An 18,537-nucleotide genomic window follows, 5' to 3' on the forward strand; every position below is an offset into this window, starting at 1 on the left:
ATCACTCAAACCAGGTTCAACTTAACAGTGCCCTACAGCCAGGAGATAGTAGAAGGGGTTTGAGAGAGGAAATCTGAGGCAAGATTTCCAGACTGTCAGACACCACTGTGAGGGCGCAATCCATCTTTTATATGTTTCTTCCAAAAAAAAACCTTTAGTGATACAAATTAAAAGTAGATGCACAGATGTTTTAATTCACTTTTCTGTAAGAACTCAAATTCTCTCCAGTGCAAACGCAGGGCTCCGGTTCTCATTAGCCTCAGCACACATTATTGTATTGTCCATTTTGGTGGGGGTAAGGGACCAGGCTGCACCCCGTGCCTCACACAGCCTGACCTTGCAGCACAGTTTCATACTTATTTAACCAACACCAAACTCGATTAAAAAATAACAGACAGACACACACACTACACGTTCTGTACAGTAAAAAAAAAACTTTATTAAGAAGCATAAAAAATAAAACTCTTAATACAATTTAACCGTCAAGTCAGTTCAAATATATATATCAGTACTTTAGCTGCGCCAAAGTTTAAAAGGTCCATAAATTTAAAATAAAATATATTTAGTTCTTAATTTCTTCAATAAAAGTTCATTTCTGCTATAAATTGCCTACATGTTGTATACAGGAAGAGGTAAACAAAAAGGTCACAGGGGGCCCTGGGACACTTGGGGGAGGAAAGTGGGGGGGCAAGGAGAAAAAAAAAAAAAAGAAAAAGTCACTGTCTGACGGGTCAGATACATGCAGATCTGAGTTTACAAATGAAATACAATTACTTGGATCCTTTTCTCATCATGATACTCATTATTTATATTTCTATACATTTATCCAAGAGCTTTTAGTATTTATACAGATAGTTTCAGGATGGTGCAAGCCTAGTAAAAGGGAGACTTTGGTTATTTAAAAAAAAAAAAAAAAAAAAAAAAAAACAGGGCAGGCAACCGTTATTGTAAAGCAAGGAATACAAACTGGAGAAATGTCTACAGCACGAACCGTGTGGTAAAAACAATCCGGTCCCCAATACATGAGAACAGACGATTTGTTTACTGGGAACTTACTGACAATGGCAGATCTTGCGTCCCTTACTACTGTATGAACAACCCACTGGTTTTGAAAACGAAGTCTGTGGACAATTGTTCTAAAAAAAGACTGCATGAAAAAGCTCACACTAGATATTTTTCCTTTTATAAATAAGACTCCTAGTTAATGCATCAGAATGTAAGGTTCTGCATTTGTTTGGTATTTAATATCCTAAATGTAGTCGGCTATTCACACACACACACATAGAAAATGTCCATTGATCAGACACACAAACTGAGGATGTGGTGTCACTGGTTAGTATAGCAATGGTCTCCAGAGATCACAAATTCTGTGGTGTGTTTAACACTCCTTTCTGTGTGTGTGGGGGAAGGGGGGCAGTTTCTAACAGCTAGGGTGTGGGGTAGTTCATGGCTATGGTACTGCCTTTTCTGTCCCTAGCAGAAGCCCTTCAAGGTGGTTACTGGAATAACGGTACAGATAAGGCAAGAAAATGCCCTACTGAAAGCTACCTTTTGCCCCCTGCCCGCCTCGCCCTTTCTCTTAATTCCCACAAGGATTAGACTACAGCCCCAAGTAAAGTTTGACCAACAGTTTCATATCTAGAAGTGTGCTATTAATGCATGCTTACTAGGGAGTTCAGGATCAGGGAAGTGTATGAAGCAGCCCAATTTCTCGTAAGGGGGCAATATGAGACAGCCCGATTTTTACCTTGTAGACCCCAGGCTGTGACTGTGGAGGGACTGGGGCCAGCTCTGAGTGTTAAACACTGCTGAAGGAGAACTGGAAGCTCGTGCACTTCAGTGTTGAAACTGTTTTCTGTGCGATTTTGTTTTCCCCTGGACGAGAGTACAAAAAATAAAATTATACATATATATATTTATAAAAAAAAAAAAAAAAAAAAAAGGTTTTGTACAGTTTTTTTTTTCTGTCAAGATGATTTCAAACACAAAGGACGTTTTAGAAAAACAAAAACACCCTCCAAGTTACTTTTGGTCTTGTTAATTTTTTTATGTACAAGATAAAACTCTGCTTTAAAAAAAAAATAATTAAAAAATAATTAAAAATATCTTGCTACCTACAAATCCCTGAACTCTACACACGTGCCCCCCACCCACCCCTTAAACTTTTTATATTTAAAAAAAAAAAAAAAAAAGTGCTGGACCTTTCCTGTTTATTAAAACTCCTGACGGAATGCTGTTTAAGACTTGCTGAGACTTTCAGAAACAGAAGCATTGGACTGATAACACCTTAGAGTCTCACCCATCCCATCCCCTCCCTCAAAATCACCAAGCTTTTGTGTGTTTGAGTAAACGTTCTTCGTTTATCTGGGCAACATTATACCTTCTGCAGTCCGAAAAACAATAATAATAATAATAATACTAATACACAAGTTTAAGTCCGTCTTAAAAATGTTTCTATGTGGTAGCAGTAGTCGTAGTAGAGTAGTAGAGTGTTTTGCGTCTATTTTTTTCTGGGATCGTTGGATGTGCAGCAGCTGTGTCCGACAGGATAGTAAGTCGGTGTCTGTCTTTTCTTTTCTCCTCTCCCTCCCCCTGTTCATTTCATCTGTTATAATAAGATACGGATGGCCTGGGTAGCTGGGGCGTGGCAGACTGGGCACTCCGGTTCAGCTGACTTGCAGATCTGAGCCGCGCACTCCATGCAGAACAGGTTGTGTCCGCAGGGGACGAGGGCGGCTGTCACCTCGCTCTCGAAGCAGACCGAACACTCCCGTGCGCTCTTCAGGCGCCCCAGCATGCCCCCTTCTGAGTCGGTGGGGGAGCCACCGGAGGCTGCAGAGGACAGGCTGCCCGGCAGGGAGGAGGCAGAGGCAGAGGAATAGCCAGTGGTGCTGCCAGAGAAGGAAGACGCGGCTGAGCCGCTGCCGTGCAGCCAGGAGAGGGCGCTCAGGGGGTCACTTTGGGCTCTGCGGGCCAGCGGGTGATCCAGAACCACAGACTCAGGCAGCGTGGGGGACAGCCGGGGAGTGAGGGCCCCCGCGCTCAGCCCGCTGTTGCGCCTTTGCTGCTGCTGCTGACATGCAGTCTGAGACAAGCCATTGACAAAAGGAGCCCAGATGTTGCCCGCGCCGGTGGTGAACTCGAATCCCAAGTCGTCAGCAGGCGGGAGAGCAGCATGGGGGTCTCCTCCAAACGCGAAGCCCCCTCCTGCACCCCCCCCGCCAGCGCTGCCAGTGCTGAAGGGGCTGGTCGGGCTGGTGTCGGCGATGCGGCCCCCGGCGCTGCTGTAGTGCGACTCCGTGGATCCCGAGCCGAGCGAGCTCAGGCTGCCGTTGCGGAAGGCTGCAGTGGCGATCTTGCGAGCGGCGGAGGCGGCTGTACCTTGCGTGCTGTTGGTAGGCCGCGCCCACAACCCCGCCCCCACCACCAGACCGGAGGCGTCCAGGCTGACGTCCGTGCCGTTGCTGTGGAAGTCGTTGTCTCCCTGCAGGTCCACGAAGGCACCGGTCCGCAACGTGATGTGCGTCTCGATCTCCTCGCGGGCGCGGTCCACGTTCTCCGGCATGCCCGTCACCTCGAACACTGGGTCCTTGTCCCGGCTGGGCGTGACGATGTAGGTGTGAGTCTGCTGCTGGATCCTCTTGATAGTGGCTCCCTTGGGCCCCACAACCAGCCCAACGACGCGGTAAGGCACGCGCACTTGGATGGTGGTCTGGCCTGGCAGGTTGGGGGGTCCGGGGACGGGCGCACCCACCAGCCCCGCCGCGCTGGCTTTGTTCCTGGAGGCCCGGATCATGGAGAAGTGCTCGGCGGCAGAGAGGATCTCCCTCTTGGCCATTTCCACGTCCTCCTTGCGCCCCGTCACAATGAACATGGGCTCCTCGCCGCGCACCGGGGTCTTGATGTACGTGTTAGTCTTCGCTCGCAGGGCCTTGATCTTGCAGCCTGGGCAAAGGGAGGAGGGGAGAAGACAAATAATTACTCTATTACAACCAGCGAAGGGGCCAGAGTCAGTCTAAACACAGACAGCAGGGAGATTGAGACACAATTTTAAAAGTTACATAGTCTGAAGAAACTTTTTCTAGCAGACAAAACGCTTTCACAAGAAAAGCGTCTTTCAACAGATGTATAAATGTTTGTTGAAAATTGTATGTTGGACTATTGAAGTTTCTTATAGGAAAGCTTTAGATTGTCTCTCCAAATTAAAAAAGACTGACAGAAGTCATTTTCCATTTACAAATTACCATAAAAAAGCTCAAATAAAAATTCTCACTACCATGGCCAATAATAATCCCAAAATGTCGCATATTTTCTTTCAGACAGCGCACCACAAGCTCCCTTCTCAGATTTATTCACTTGAAGGCTGCAGCTGCATGGGTCTTTGTCGCTCACCAGTTAATTACTGTTGTGCTGAAATTAAACTAGTCAAAAGAAATGAGACTACGGGGGAATGGATTAGCATAGGAGATGGCCCCAATCTGATAATCCCTCCATCTGTGTATCAACTCAAACTATTTTAAATTTGTACCGTGTGTTTTACTTCAGGGACTTCCTTTGTTCCAAAGCTCAGCTTTCAAACACTGCTGCCTGGCACGAAGATACATACAATTAGCAGATCTAGACTGCTGGCTGCCACTCGATCCAGACCCTCTAACAGTTATCATTTAGAGAGTAATTGTGGAAGGCACTCAGCATCATTTGTTAGGTTTCTGATAGTGCTGCTTTGAGGAGTCAGGCAGCTCACCAAAAACAAACAAACTCCTTAAGTCTGCATTGATCCCTTACAAATATAACATGTATTCCTGTGGTACGGTAGACTTGCATTAACGCCAACTTGGACGCTGTTAATATTTTTTTCACCCATATACATCAAAAGGCCCTGATGTCTTGTATTTTTTCCCCGTGCATTTGGTTTGTGTCCCTTTAAAAAGGGCGGTGCGTAACGGCCAACCAATAAGATGCGAAGGCTGTGATGTCACCGTGCAAAAGCAGCAGCATGGTTTTCAAACAAAGAGAACAATGGGGCATCTTGCTACTGCAACACGGCAGACACCCCGAAAAGCATCGCTAACACCCCGCCGCCTGCTCCCCAAACACAGCCAGGTAAAGTCTGCACCAGGGGAACGTGCAACGCCGTCTCATTTAAATTATTATAAAAAAATCATAAAAACACTGCAGGCTGGAGTAACTCGCGTGGCCACCTTGTTTATAAATGCACATCAATACTGTAATCTACCGTGCAGTTCACAGCAGTACATTAAAATAGGGCGGGATCCCTCCTGGCATTATTTTGTAAGGCAACATAAAACTAGCTCAATATACATTTAAAGGGGAAAGCACGCGTGTCCCTTTGTTAAGACGAGTGCAGACATGCCCAGTTAGTTTGACCCGGGTGCTTTGTCTGGCTCCCCCTCCCCCTCCCGCTTACACTACCCTTGCATTAACATAATAAAACCGCAACCTTCAAGTTCTCATTCGTATACATTCCCAATGGTGTAGGTCTCCCGGGCGCTACCCTGTATGCCGCACTGAATGGACACGCAAACTTTCCTTCCCATAATCAATCTGTTCAAAACGGCCACAAAGAAGTTTGCAAACAAAGAGCAGACATGTTTTTTGCTGCCTTCATTTTGAATACAACCAAGCGTGGTACCTTTAGACTACAGATGGGGGGTGTCAGTGTTTTAAATCCAAAACCGGCAGACAACCCCCCCCCCAAAAAAAAAACAACACAGTTCAACTCACAGTTTTATTCGGGGAAACGTCTCACACAGATAGACGCTACATCATAAACAGTAGGGACACTTTTCTGTATACGTTTGTTTTGTGTTCCTGTTCGCAGTAAATCGAATGCTTTCAAGTCTTGCATTAGGATAAAAGCACGTGTTAAGCTGTTACTTATTAAGACGTTGTTCCCAAAGAAAGGGACGGGGCGTTCTGTACTTAAAACCAGAGAGATTGTGTAATGCTTGCTGCTGTATCTGTGTTGAAAGTTTGCACTAGTGTGATAACCAAATTGCTCATATATATATATATATATATATATATACACACAAATACATAATACGCGGTGCTTACTTTTGTAACAGACTGGTGCACGCTGTGCGGTCTCTAGTCGAGCACCGCTACCCCCTCTTTGTTTGAGTCTGGGGGTATGTGTCAGTCTCATTTCTTATTTTTAAAACAAGTAAATGCAGATATTTACCTTGTCTGCCAACGATTTCGGCGACGTGTTCGGAGCTGGGCACCGGCACACACTCGGTCATGTTCACACTCCTCTTTCGGCATCCTATCACGTTCACCTGTTCGCCCAAGATGGAGTGCTGGTGTTGGGCTGCCATGTGGAAACCCGGGCCGAAGATGTCTGGAGGAGGGGAGCAAGAAGTCGGCGAGGACGAAGGGCCGCCGGGGTGCTCCATCATCTGCAGCCCGATGAATCCAACCCCGACGCCGTTACAGCTTCCATCGTCCAGCCCGACTAGCGTGGGGTCTGTCTCCCCTGTCCCTCCGCACTCGCCCCGATCCTCCAGCCCGATCAGCGAGAGCTGGTCCAGGGCGAACCGGAGCGCTTCTTGGTGCTGCTCGTCCCGCTGGTGCCCGTCCTCGGTTTCTGTAGTCATTCCTCCGCCGTGGTGGCTGCTTACAATCAACTCGCCTTCCATGATGTCTGGGTGGTAGAGTGAGCTTGGCATGGTCTCCTTCCTAAATCATAGGGACCGCTGTTTATTGCTAAGAAGACACCAACTAAAAAACTAACGAGGGTATCCAAGAGACACACACCGGGGGGGGGGGGGAAGCTAAAAGTAGCAATTCTGGGGTAAAGTCGTCTGGAAATAAGGCGTCACCGTGCGCCTTGAACCAGCGTCCCCTTTTCCCGTCTTTGTCTTCCCGGAGTAACTGGTTGATTAAGGTTTTTTTCCCCCTATTACTTCTTATATAAAAACCAGTTTCTTTTCTTTGTCCTCTGTTTTTTAGGACCCGCAAAACGAAATCAATCGTGGTAGCGCGTTTCTTCCTTCTACTCTGTATCGCACACTTTTTATATTTGGTAAAAAGAAAGAAAGCAAGCAGTTTATTTTTTTCGGGCAATGCCTGCGCTTCTCTGTCTCCGCTCACTTTGTTTGTCTGCCTCAGTGTCTTTCTCTTTCTCCTTCCTTCCTTCCTTCGTCTCTAGAGGGTGGGATGAAGATAAATGGGTGTTGGGAGGGGGAGGCTGGCTTGTGCAATTACAGCAGGCTTCCCCTCTATGTCTCTCTCTCTAGCTAGCTATTTTTCCTCTCACTCACGCTACCTAGCTTTCTTTCTTCCAGTCCCTCTCTCCCTGATCCTCCTTTGTTTGGCCAGGGCGCACACCGCCACACTGACTCGGGGCTCCTCTCCCTGCTCAGCGCGCTGACGTCACCCGCAGCACAACAATGGGTTCAGAGGCCACGCACATGTGCACGGCGGCGCCACGCACTGCGTCAGTCAGCTGGCAATTGAGGGGGAGGGGTAGTGTGGACGTGCGTGGCGAGGCCCAGTCGTTTTCTTTTTTTTAAAAAATTTGATTTATTTAATTATTTCATTAAACATTCAACAACGTCATGCGCTCTCCACACTTAAATAATATACATGTTTTTTTTTTTTTGTTTTTTAGTATTGTTATTTTACATATTGTAGAGATAGACGTGTTGCTGAAGACGTTTTAATGTCAAACAAACATTTAAAAAATAACATTAAGAAGATGTATTGTTCATTTGAAAATGTACGTGCCAGTGTTAGGTTTTGTATGTAGAGCAGCCCAAAGTGTGATTAACATATACATTATATGCATTATATCGCTGGAATATTAAATTAATCTGACCTTCATTCAGCCAGGGCCCGTTTCAACACTGCATGTCCAGTGTGCTGTGTTGTGCCTGGTGTTCAGTGCAATCGAATCCAGTTCAGATTTAATAACACTGGTTTAGATCAGGAACAAAAGACTGAATACTACTGGCCCGCTATAAATAGGTCTGGAGATGGCAGCTATCCTCGCTATAGTTGTGCGTGTGATTCATTTGTTTATTGTAAAGGCTACTAAAAACAAGTTGTTTATTGTTTTTAGTTATGTGCAGGATTAATTGAAGCATGGTTTTCCTGATTTCCTTTGTTCACAGATTTCCAACGGGTGTAGTTACTACAGGGGTGTTTAAAAGACTCTAAGCAAGTGTATTGGCAATAATACATAGCGCTTTGTTTTCTTTCCCTATGATCAACAAAAACTTTCTTATGTAAAAACGGTACTCTGATTTCAATTAAGGTACACAAGCTTTTGTGCTTGCATACGCAGCTAGTTTATCTGCTATTGAGCCAAAATTAACCCGGTAGTTATTTTTATGAAAAATTATCCTTACTACAGTGTAAACTCACCCACCCCCACCCCAAACTAATGAAATCAGCATGTGGTCTGGGCCTAGCTGGCAAAGCACAAAGCACTGTGGTTGTGTGCGTGTGTATCCAGATGAAACTAATTGCTCCCTGCACCCCACACTTCCTCTTCTTGCAGACCTGGGTCCTGTAGTCAGTAGGCTCTCTGACCTCTGTGAACTCCGCTGCAGCACATCCTTGTGAAGTTCCCAGATGCTGATGCTGCAGTCCTGGAAGAAGCTAGGCCTCCACATCTGGAGCCAGCAGAGCCAGGTTATCAGGCATTTCACAGCGAGCTGCTTCTTAGAGGCATGACACGGAACTATCTGTTTGTAGTTTGTGCATCGTCCTTAACAGGACCATGGAATGAAGCACCGCCACAGCACTGCGAAGAACTGTGCGACTGTGAAGACAATGAAAGAGAAAGAGCTTGTCCACGTGGTCCATGCAAGACAGGGAAACAGGCTCTCCCATTGCAGGACCAGCACTTCAAGAGAAAGCATTGCTATTGCATAGAGGACAGGGTTAAAGCTAGTGATGGGTGGCTGCACAGATTTTAAAAAGACAAGATTTACTTAGCAGGGAAAAAAACTCAGCACGGATACAGCAGAGTTAGAACCGTTTCGTCACAAAATGCTTCAGTGTAACACTAAGGAAACACCGTGTTTGGGGCTATGAGAAGAATGCTATGTTTAAATAAACCTTTAGAGTACTATATATGCACATGTATTGATGTTTCTTAGTAAACTTACGTTCATCCGAATGTTCATTCATACAAACTATTTCTACGTCCCCCAAGCTGTTCAGATGACTGGGCTTCTGCTGTAGTTAAACAAAGGAGTCAGACAAAGACAAGTTGTTATCAAAGTTTATATCCATATTTTAACTACAAAATTCAGCAATAGCAGGTTGCTGAGGTGGAATGGTTCCTAGCTTAGTTGTTTGGGCGTGAATCAGGAAGGGAAGGGAGGGGGAACAGGGCACAGAGTTCGTAAGCAGGATGGGGCAGTGACTGGCACAGCTACAGCACCTGTGCCATCCCCGCTGCCAGTGCCAACAGGAGTAGAGCCCTCTGGAGCCGGGCGGTGTCACACTGTCCAGACACACAGCAGGCTGAGCCATGCCAGGTGTCGCTGCAAACCAAAAGCAGCCTTCCCCAGTCAACACTGTGCTTCTCATTAAGCCCACAATTTAGATATTTTTCTTGTACAAAAACAGTGCACATCTGCTTTGAAATATAAAGTAACTTTTACAGAAAAGAGACAATGGGGCCAGACTGACCGAGCCTTTACACCAGTGCAGTTAAAAGAAAGCACCAAAGAAAAAAAAAAAAAATATATATATATATTAAAATGACCAGCATGGAGTTATTTAAGTTTTCCAACACTGGAGCAAAGTTAATCTGACCCAGTGTGTCTCACAGAGCTCACAGTAGAAGCCAGAATGGTCTCAACCAAGCAAGTCAATGGGTCAGAAAGAGTCTTTATTTTTAAGCCTACTTTCCCCACCCTGGCTCAGTCAGCTCTCTGCCGATCAGCAGAGCGGACAGGGGTTTGGAGCAGCTCATAAAATAACGCTGGTAGAACACAGCAACTTGTAAGTTATTTTTCTGTGTATTTAAAAAATTAAATTATAAAATAATAAAACCCACATTCTGGGTTCAAGTAAGGCGCTTGCTTGGGAAGCGACACGGCAGGGCAATCTTCCAGGCACCACATTCAAATTCATTTCAAGGATGCCAATACGCAATTAAAACAAGGAGCTGGGGGTGTGTCTTAACATCACAGGTAAAACAAGTACAAATCATCTTAATGATCATTGTGCGTCATTCCTCACACTTTCTAGTGAAAGCAATAAAAAGCAAGCATGTAAAAAACACAACAGGAAACACTACAGTAAAATCAATACCAGCGGCAAGTCCAGAAACCTGCTGATCTGTGTGGGTGTTGCATTTTAACTTTCTTTAAAAAACATAAAAAGATATTATTCATAACAATAATAATTCAAATTCGAAGAGAGTCTTGTGTTTTGTCGTCACGGCGAGCGTTGCCGGGAGCTCAGGATTCCCAAAGGTCCCTCCAAAAGGGCGACTATGTGCAGTGGACCAGGTGGGTCAGGATAGAGGGGTGATGTCCGGGTCGTTTTTCTGTTATTGTGCGACTTCTGAGGTGGGATCCAGCCCTTGGAGGAAAGGAAAGGGACAAGATTTTAGGGTGTGCTAAGTGACACTGCTTCTCAGCTTCAAGCACCATCACTGCCTCCCCATCTTTAACCCTTTGCGGTCCATTGTCGGACCTGGTCCGACATTACAATTATTCCTATCAGGTCCATTGTCGGACCCTGTCCGACATCATTATAGAAACGCAAAAAACGGGTTTGTGTCGTTTTTTCTCCGGAAAAAGTCGAGAAAACCATTCAATGGCCGAGTGGGAGCGACAGGAGCCGAGACAAGTCGAAAAAAAAAAAAAGACGTATCTCATGATTAGTCATACATGGCCCTGGTATCAGATAACGGGGCGTTCGTAAGTAAACAAGCTGGCTGCCTGTGAATCAGCGCACAGAGAACACGGACATTTGCAGAGCTTTTTTGAGATGTTATAGTAATAAAATAATGACTTGGATCGCATTATTGAGGAGTTTGGTGATAAAACGAGTGATCAGGAGATGATTGATCGGTATGTAAGACTATTATTATTATTATTATTATTATTTATTTCTTACGTAGGTGAAAGCTATAGCGAACGAATGGGTGGGGCGGGGCTGGAGATGCCTAGCGAGTGCTTTGTTGATATGCAGGGCCATTTAAACCCGTTTGACTGTGAAAAAAAATACTTTTAAACAGCGCGTCTAAAATTAACTGCGCGTGTGAAAATAAAATAGACCTGGCGTGCCTGACGCGCATTTAATAAATGGACCGCAAAGGGTTAATCTATATTCTCTGAGCCACACTGCCTGCCCTCAGCTTTTACCACAAGACCTCCAGTGTCTCTGTCCCCGTGTTCAGCTCCTCACCTTTGCTATACATCCTCCATATCCTCTGTCTCGTCCCCTTCTTCCTTCACAGCGTCCCCATCACATGATGCCTCTTCCACATGAGCCAGCATGTCCGCCATTAGTGCTTCCTCCAGCTTCTTCCGCACGTTGTACACCAGCTCTTCCTGTTTCCTGCGCAAGATGAACACGCACCATTGCGAAAATTACTGTGTGTGCAGAACAGTTCTCAAACTAAAAATACTTACAATACCTATTCATTACTCAGGCAGAGGGGGAAGAAAAACATTGAATGCATTAATACTAAAGCCATTTGAGAATGCACTGGCTGCTGCAAACAGGCATACACTATGCAAGCTGCACCAGGGCAGCGTGTGTTTCCCTACCGGATGTCCTCGTCGGTCACCATGAAGGCCTTGCAGAGCGGCTGGGTCGTGTTGAGCCACACGCCGGGGTTCTTCTCCACAGCGGCAGAGAGCTGTCCCGTGATGGGCGCGGTGCTGGTGTGGAGCGCACTGGCGATGGCAGAGAGGAGGGTCTCATCGGTGCAGCCTGGGCCCACACCTGCAGGGGGGGGGGGGGGGGCAGACACAACAGCACCACGTCACTGACACCAGCTCGGAGCTGCAGCCACTCCCCTTTCTTATACTACAACTTGGAATGTTTGTACCAATCAATTAATCAGTTAATCAATAACCATGCAGCAGGACTTTGGTTAACGATGACAACAGCTACGGATCACTCAAGCTCCAGTGGACCAAAGGGTATTTGCACAACCCCTTTCCCTCAGTTTTTCTGTATAATCAAGCACAGAGGAAACACCTCCCCAGATTTTGATCAACTTGAGCTGGATTGGCCCGTGTGTGTGCGTGCGTGCGTGCGTGCGCGTGTAGCAGACGACATGGGGTTCGTGGTTCTGTTCACCTTGCAGCCCCTTGGGCAGCTCCATGGTCTTCACCAGCTCCTCTGCAATGTCGAACGCGTTGAGGCCATTCAGCTTCTTCTCCCAGAACAGCTGCGCAGGAAGAGGAGGGGGGTTATTAACATGATAAATACAATGCAGCAACTTTTAAAACCCTTTTTTTGTTTTTATATAATTCTACTTTATAAAAAGGTCGAATGGCAATGCCCCACTTTGATATTGCTATAAAACACAGTGGAACCTCACAGTTAAACACATGAGGAATGCAGGGTATTCTGCCCCTTCGCGTCTCTTACAGCAGACGGGAGCTTCGTTTGAACACTTGTAAGAGTGGGTTCTACTATATTAGAAGCAGCCATGACTGGAGCTGAACCAGCTAGCAGGACTTGTATCCAAGAGCCATCAGTACCAGACTGTTTCGAGTCAGAACCACAGCGGACCCTTTACCTGCCGGGGCTGGTCGATGGCTTTCTGTGGGTCCGTCTTCACCTTGTTGCTGGGATGGTTTGTCACCTTGGTAACCGGCTGTTTGAAGATGGAGGCCGTCTGTCTGACTGGGAGGGACGTGTTCAGATCGGGTTTACCCTGCAGCGAAAAAACAAGATATTTCAAACCACAGCAAACCACAGGGCTACAGAGACGGGCTTTTACAAATCAACATTTAGATTAGACAAACGTTTGGTCAAGACATTCTTCTGCAACACTAGAACACAAAGGTATTTTACTCCTGAAGTACTACTGTATATCTCCTGACTGGGTGTGTAAAGTTATGGATGAACTTTCCCAGGGAAGTCAGGTTATAACTTTTGGTGCTTGTAATAATTACATTAGGTGTCTGTATGCAAGTAAATACACACACCTGGATGGTCTCGAGGCACCTAAAGGTCAATCTCAATCATCCTGGGGCTGAAAAAACTTCATTTGGCTCCACAGATTACTAACAGATCCTATACTGCTACAGCGCTACAGTGCTCAGAACAGAAGGCTAGTCCTGGACCCCTGCCCCCTTGCTCTTGCCTTAGCCTGGTTGTTGGCGTCGTAGCGCAGGCGCTGCCGGTTCTTGTTCAGTTTGCTCATCAGCATCTTGCCGGTGCGGAAGTCGAAGGAGCTCAGGTCCATGGAGTTGCCAAGGTAGCGGGCCAGCTGCGGCTTGCTCCGGAACTTCTTTCCACTGGGGCTGCGGGCGAGAAACACAGGGAACCGTTACAGGACTGGGGAGGAACCCTTACAGAAACAAGAGAGGACGAGAGACCAGGTCAGAAAACACAAGAGAGAACAAGAGACCAGGTCAGAAAACACAAGAGAAGACGAGAGAGCAGGTCAGAAAACACAAGAGACGACGAGAGACCAAGTCAGAAAACACAAGAGAGAACAAGAGACCAGGTCAGAAAACACAAGACAGGACGAGAGACCAGGTCAGAAAACACAAGAGAGGACGAGAGACCAGGTCAGAAAACACAAGAGACGACGAGAGACCAGGTCAGAAAACACAAGAGAGAACAGGAGACCAGGTCAGAAAACACAAGAGGGGACGAGAGACCAGGTCAGAAAACACAAGAGGGGACGAGAGACCAGGTCAGAAAACACAAGAGGGGACGAGAGAGCAGGTCAGAAAACACAAGAGAGCGGGACAGACTGGGTTGGGAAAACGGCAGCATATGGGGGTTGGGTCTGACTGAAATATTAAATAAATAAATAATAAAACAGAGGGCTATCACTACAAAACTTCAACAGCAAAGGACTATGGTTATTAAGCATTAGTGTCCCTTCAAAACGCATAGGGCTCCAGAGTACTGACACAGACAGGCACCCTGAACACTGTTAGAGAGACAAGAGCTTAGTAGAGTGGAAGCCAACACTAGAAAGGCATCATGAACTTCAATATCCCTGAACTACATTAGCAACACATCGTCACTGCGCTGGATCCATAAGAGTAGCGAGTTCAACACCTTGGCAAATGCGTTGCAACTTCAATAAGTAAAGAAGAGGCAAAAGAGCAATATTGAACAGATTGCAAGTAGACATTATTATTAGCTGTGCCTGGTTCCACTCTCCATGCCCCAGTCCACTGTGCACAGAAGCAGCAAGCTACACAACACCCGGACCTCGGGTGCACTAAACTGCTTCTTAAAAAGGTACACATAACACATGCATGCATATCACGAGCACCACCCACTTACTATTCACGAATATTTATATTTAATAAATAAGGCCAAGTGTTTTATTAATGGGTATATTACACTATACAGTGCGCATGTAAACTTTAATAACTACTACAGTACCTCTGAACGACTGGCAACTAGTTCGGTCGAGCACTCCGCATCTCCGCCACTTTCCTTCAATAATACTAACTACAGACTGAAGACTGTAGCAATGATAGAGAAGCATTCACCCCGCCTCCTCCCACGCTTTTGCCTGTGACGGTTTGCTGACAATAGAGAACCCTGTCGTGTCGCTCACTCAGCTACCCCTGTCTGTCTGTCTGCCTGCCTGCCTGCCTGCCTGCCTGCCTGCCTGCCTGCCTGCCTGTGCAGCGGTGGATCGCCCACCCCCCTTACCCACCCAAACTTTGCGCGCTAACCCCGGCTTCGAGTGGCCCCGATGTCGCGCTGCTACCGCCACCCCCCTCGCCCGCCTCCATGATGGTATCTACACAATGCCCCCTTCCTCGCTCAGTACCTATAGTAATAGACATCGCTCTTGCCCGCTGACAAACCCGACTTTCTGGTCACTTCTTCCCTTTTCCAGCCCTGGGGGAGAGCCGAGCACTCCCACCTTTTCCTCTCCATGTTCTCCCGTTTATATCCTTGCGTGGAGAGGATTCTTTTGGTAACGAAAGGCGGCTTTATGCTATCTTTTTGTTCATTGATTCGCTGTGTGTCTCTCTCCTCCTCTCCCTCTCCGGCTCGCCGCTTTGTCGCTCTCGAAATCCATCCGCCGCCGCGACGCGGTTTTACTCGCAACAACTGGGGGAGCCGCAGCACTCCTCTCCGACGCGAGAGGCGCGCAAGGGTTATGAACAACTAGTCCCTCTATAATAATAATACCTAGTTTACATTTTAAAAGCGTTTCTTTGTTTTTTTTGCGTTTCCAAACATTTTAAGGTAAACCAGATATCTTCTTACATACACAATATATAACCCGAACATTAACGCAAACAATAATCGTTTGTTTGAACTTCGTCTTCTTGTGTAATTATAATCTTTATTTTTATATAGCGCCTTTCATAGTGGACCACCATCACAAAGCGCTTTACAAAATACGAGACTAGGAATATACAGCACTGTGTGTCACTTTAATATGAGGAGTATACAGCACTGTGTGTCACTTTAATATGAGGAGTATACAGCACTGTGTGTCACTTTAATATGAGGAGTATACAGCACTGTGTGTCACTTTAATATGAGGAGTATACAGGACTGTGTGTCACTTTAATATGAGGAGTATACAGCACTGTGTGTCACTTTAATATGAGGAGTATACAGCACTGTGTGTCACTTTAATATGAGGAGTATACAGCACTGTGTGTCACTTTAATATGAGGAGTATACAGGACTGTGTGTCACTTTAATATGAGGAGTATACAGCACTGTGTGTCACTTTAATATGAGGAGTATACAGCACTGTGTGTCACTTTAATATGAGGAGTATACAGGACTGTGTGTCACTTTAATATGAGGAGTATACAGGACTGTGTGTCACTTTAATATGATGAGTATACAGACAACAGCACCTCCAGGAAAATACACATTTAACAAATACTAATAGTAATATAAAAGAACGTTATTTGGGACCCTTCGCGTCCTGTGATTTGAAAGGCGCGGGCTGCTCCTGTCAAACACCCCGCACTCCCCCACTCTGAACACACAGGCCAGCACACATGCATTCCCTTCACAGTTACTCTTTTATTTATTTATTTTTTGCTCACTGCGGACACTTAAACGGCTCTTATGTTCAGCACGGGATTATGGGTCACAGCCTTCTTAAATACAGATTTTAAAAAGTGATAAATAAACCCGCTGAGGTTCCTTTAGACCCTACTTCAAAAATATAATTCATGAGCTACAGCAGTTGAAAGACTCGTTTTTAATCTCAGTCCACTGCTGAGATGTGTATTCCGCAGGTACAGTGATATTCACTCGACGCTATTTCACGAAGTCAGCAGATGGCTCTCTCAGCAGGCATTGGGACCGTGTGCAACTGAAGCGTCGCCGGTTTAACATGCACAGAATACATTTCATGCATTTTATAAATACATACATAAATAAAAAGTATATATTTGAATAAGTAACACAGAGAGAAGTGTTGCTCTTAACGTAAACGGGTTTTAATGACACAAACTAAAGCGGTGCTGCAGTATAGTTGACACTGCTGCAGATCTGCAGAGGTTCGCTTCGCTTTGTGACAGTTCCATCACTCCGGGTTGTATCAGAATGCATTATGTGCAACATTAGCAAGAACAGGATACAGTGATAACTGCACGAAACGAAACCACCCGCACGTGCGAACGCCAGGAACTCGACTGTAACGCGCACTGTAATGTAAAGGGTTTAACTCGAGGCATCAACAGTCACACGAGGTTCGTGAGCGTCGTGCACAGACAGGAAACGTCATTCTTGTTTTGAAGAGCCATGTATGTTTTAAATAAAAACGGTCCATTGTAATCAATGCGATCTACTTTAATATATATGAATTATTTAAAAAAAAAAACATTTAACAAGAAGAATCAATCAATCATCCGCGGATGAAAAAACAAACAATACACATTTATGTATATATATAAAATAAAATAAAGAATACATAAAATATTGGGAACATAAGAAAATATTGCCTAAAACGCACACACTGCATACTGCATGCGGTGTCTTTGTCGTTTTTTTTTTTTTAAAAAAAAAAACAAGATTTCAATAAAAAAAAAAAATTAAAATGAAGTCCAGCATGCAAGCACAAAAACAAAGCGCAGCGGTTGTTGACACAAAGCGCTCCAAAGTGCGTGGCTTTGAGAAGGACCGGCTATGCGCTGAAACTCCCACCCGGGGCTCACACCGCTCAGCACCTCCACGAGCCTTTTCATTTGCAACAGCACACGTCATTTAGTTTCGAACACAATGCGAACGAGACCAACTTACTTCTCCCGCTGCTGCATCTTCGGCTCCCAGTGCAGAAACTGCACAGACCGGCGGAAAGAAAGAACGAGCGAGCGAGCGCAGGAAAGAAAGTGTAACGATTTCCCAAAACAAAAAAAGAAAAAAAGAAAGTAGCGAAATCTAGTCGGAGATTTACACTCCGGTAATGAGAAGAAAAAAAAAACAAAGGGAAGCGCAATTCACAGCGCAGCAACGCTGTTTCTATTCCGAGTCTCCTGTCAAACGGTGCGTGTTGTGTATGTGTATACACACGGTGAATAGACTGATCGCTCTGCTCTCTTTATGCAATCCGCTTCCTAACAGCCGGCAGTCTAGCGGGAGAGCGCTGTAAATACTGTAACACACCGCCAGTCTGCTTTTAAAATCACCATCAATGAAACTGCAGCTTCGTTTTTGACCCCCCCTGCTTTTCCTCCCTCTCTTCTCTCCCAGCGCCACTATAACCACGCTCACGCACGCTGGTGAGAAACCTGCGCTGTTGATACAGGCTGTGACTGCAGGGAAGAGCGCCTCGACAGTGTATTATAAAGTGTCTCCTTTCACCGAGTCCCCGCTAGACTTACTGTTTCGTGTCCATCTCGCATCCTTTCTCCCTTTCCCCGATCTGAGTGTGTTTCAAGCCTCCTCACCCCTCTCCCTTTCACTCGCTCCCTCCCCCACCCGCTCCGGTCAATGCATGAATGGAGCATCATCATGCAGAACTTGATTAGCCGGAATCCCTGCGCCACAATGACAAATAGTCCCAGATTAAGACAGACGCATGAATGAGGGAGGCTTGGAGGCCAGCGGGCGGGCACACAAAACCGAACAGTAATGCGGGGATTTACTTAAACATGACAGAGACAGACAACTGGAAAAACTGGGACTTTCCAACAAAACGGCCCTCTCAAGAGTTCAGTATAGACGCTTCATTCATACGGATTATTAGCAGGGCGTTTGATAATGTTGCAGCTGCGCCAGTTCGGGTAATGCAATCCAGCGTCCCTCAGTCCCCTCCGCATGCAGGGCTACAGCACACACTGCTAGGTAATGTTACGGCTGATTGCACTGTAAGATCGCGGTTTCAGACCCCCTTCCCAAGCGGGGTGC

The 18,537-nt window shown here is 46.0% G+C and overlaps 2 protein-coding genes across 6 annotated transcripts; both read right to left on the reverse strand.

Annotated features, from left to right (window-relative positions):
* Positions 1-904: 904 nt before the first annotated feature.
* On the reverse strand, positions 905-7,508 carry LOC131721852 (RNA-binding protein MEX3B-like). Its single transcript, XM_059014937.1, has 2 exons — positions 6,206-7,508; positions 905-3,945 (listed from the first exon to the last, which is right to left on the reverse strand). The coding sequence occupies exons 1-2, from the start codon at positions 6,690-6,692 to the stop codon at positions 2,609-2,611; spliced, it is 1,824 nt and encodes a 607-aa protein (XP_058870920.1). The 5' UTR covers positions 6,693-7,508; the 3' UTR covers positions 905-2,608.
* Positions 7,509-9,462: 1,954 nt separating this feature from the next.
* On the reverse strand, positions 9,463-18,127 carry LOC117962294 (methyl-CpG-binding domain protein 3). 5 transcript variants are annotated; one of them, XM_059015046.1, is made up of 7 exons: positions 18,012-18,127; positions 13,319-13,478; positions 12,749-12,886; positions 12,304-12,394; positions 11,766-11,943; positions 11,401-11,553; positions 9,463-10,569 (listed from the first exon to the last, which is right to left on the reverse strand). In XM_059015046.1, the coding sequence occupies exons 1-6, from the start codon at positions 18,023-18,025 to the stop codon at positions 11,406-11,408; spliced, it is 729 nt and encodes a 242-aa protein (XP_058871029.1). In that variant the 5' UTR covers positions 18,026-18,127; the 3' UTR covers positions 9,463-10,569; positions 11,401-11,405. The 5 variants fall into 5 exon arrangements, with proteins under 5 accessions (XP_058871029.1, XP_058871027.1, XP_058871026.1 ...); XM_059015044.1 differs by lacking the exon at positions 18,012-18,127 and adding an exon at positions 17,431-17,558; XM_059015043.1 differs by lacking the exon at positions 18,012-18,127 and adding an exon at positions 14,981-15,238 and having other exon boundaries at positions 13,325-13,478.
* Between the last annotated feature and the right edge of the window lie 410 nt (positions 18,128-18,537).

The sequence above is a fragment of the Acipenser ruthenus genome, chromosome 49 (genome assembly GCF_902713425.1).
Source record: "Acipenser ruthenus chromosome 49, fAciRut3.2 maternal haplotype, whole genome shotgun sequence".
Lineage (NCBI taxonomy): Eukaryota > Metazoa > Chordata > Actinopteri > Acipenseriformes > Acipenseridae > Acipenser > Acipenser ruthenus.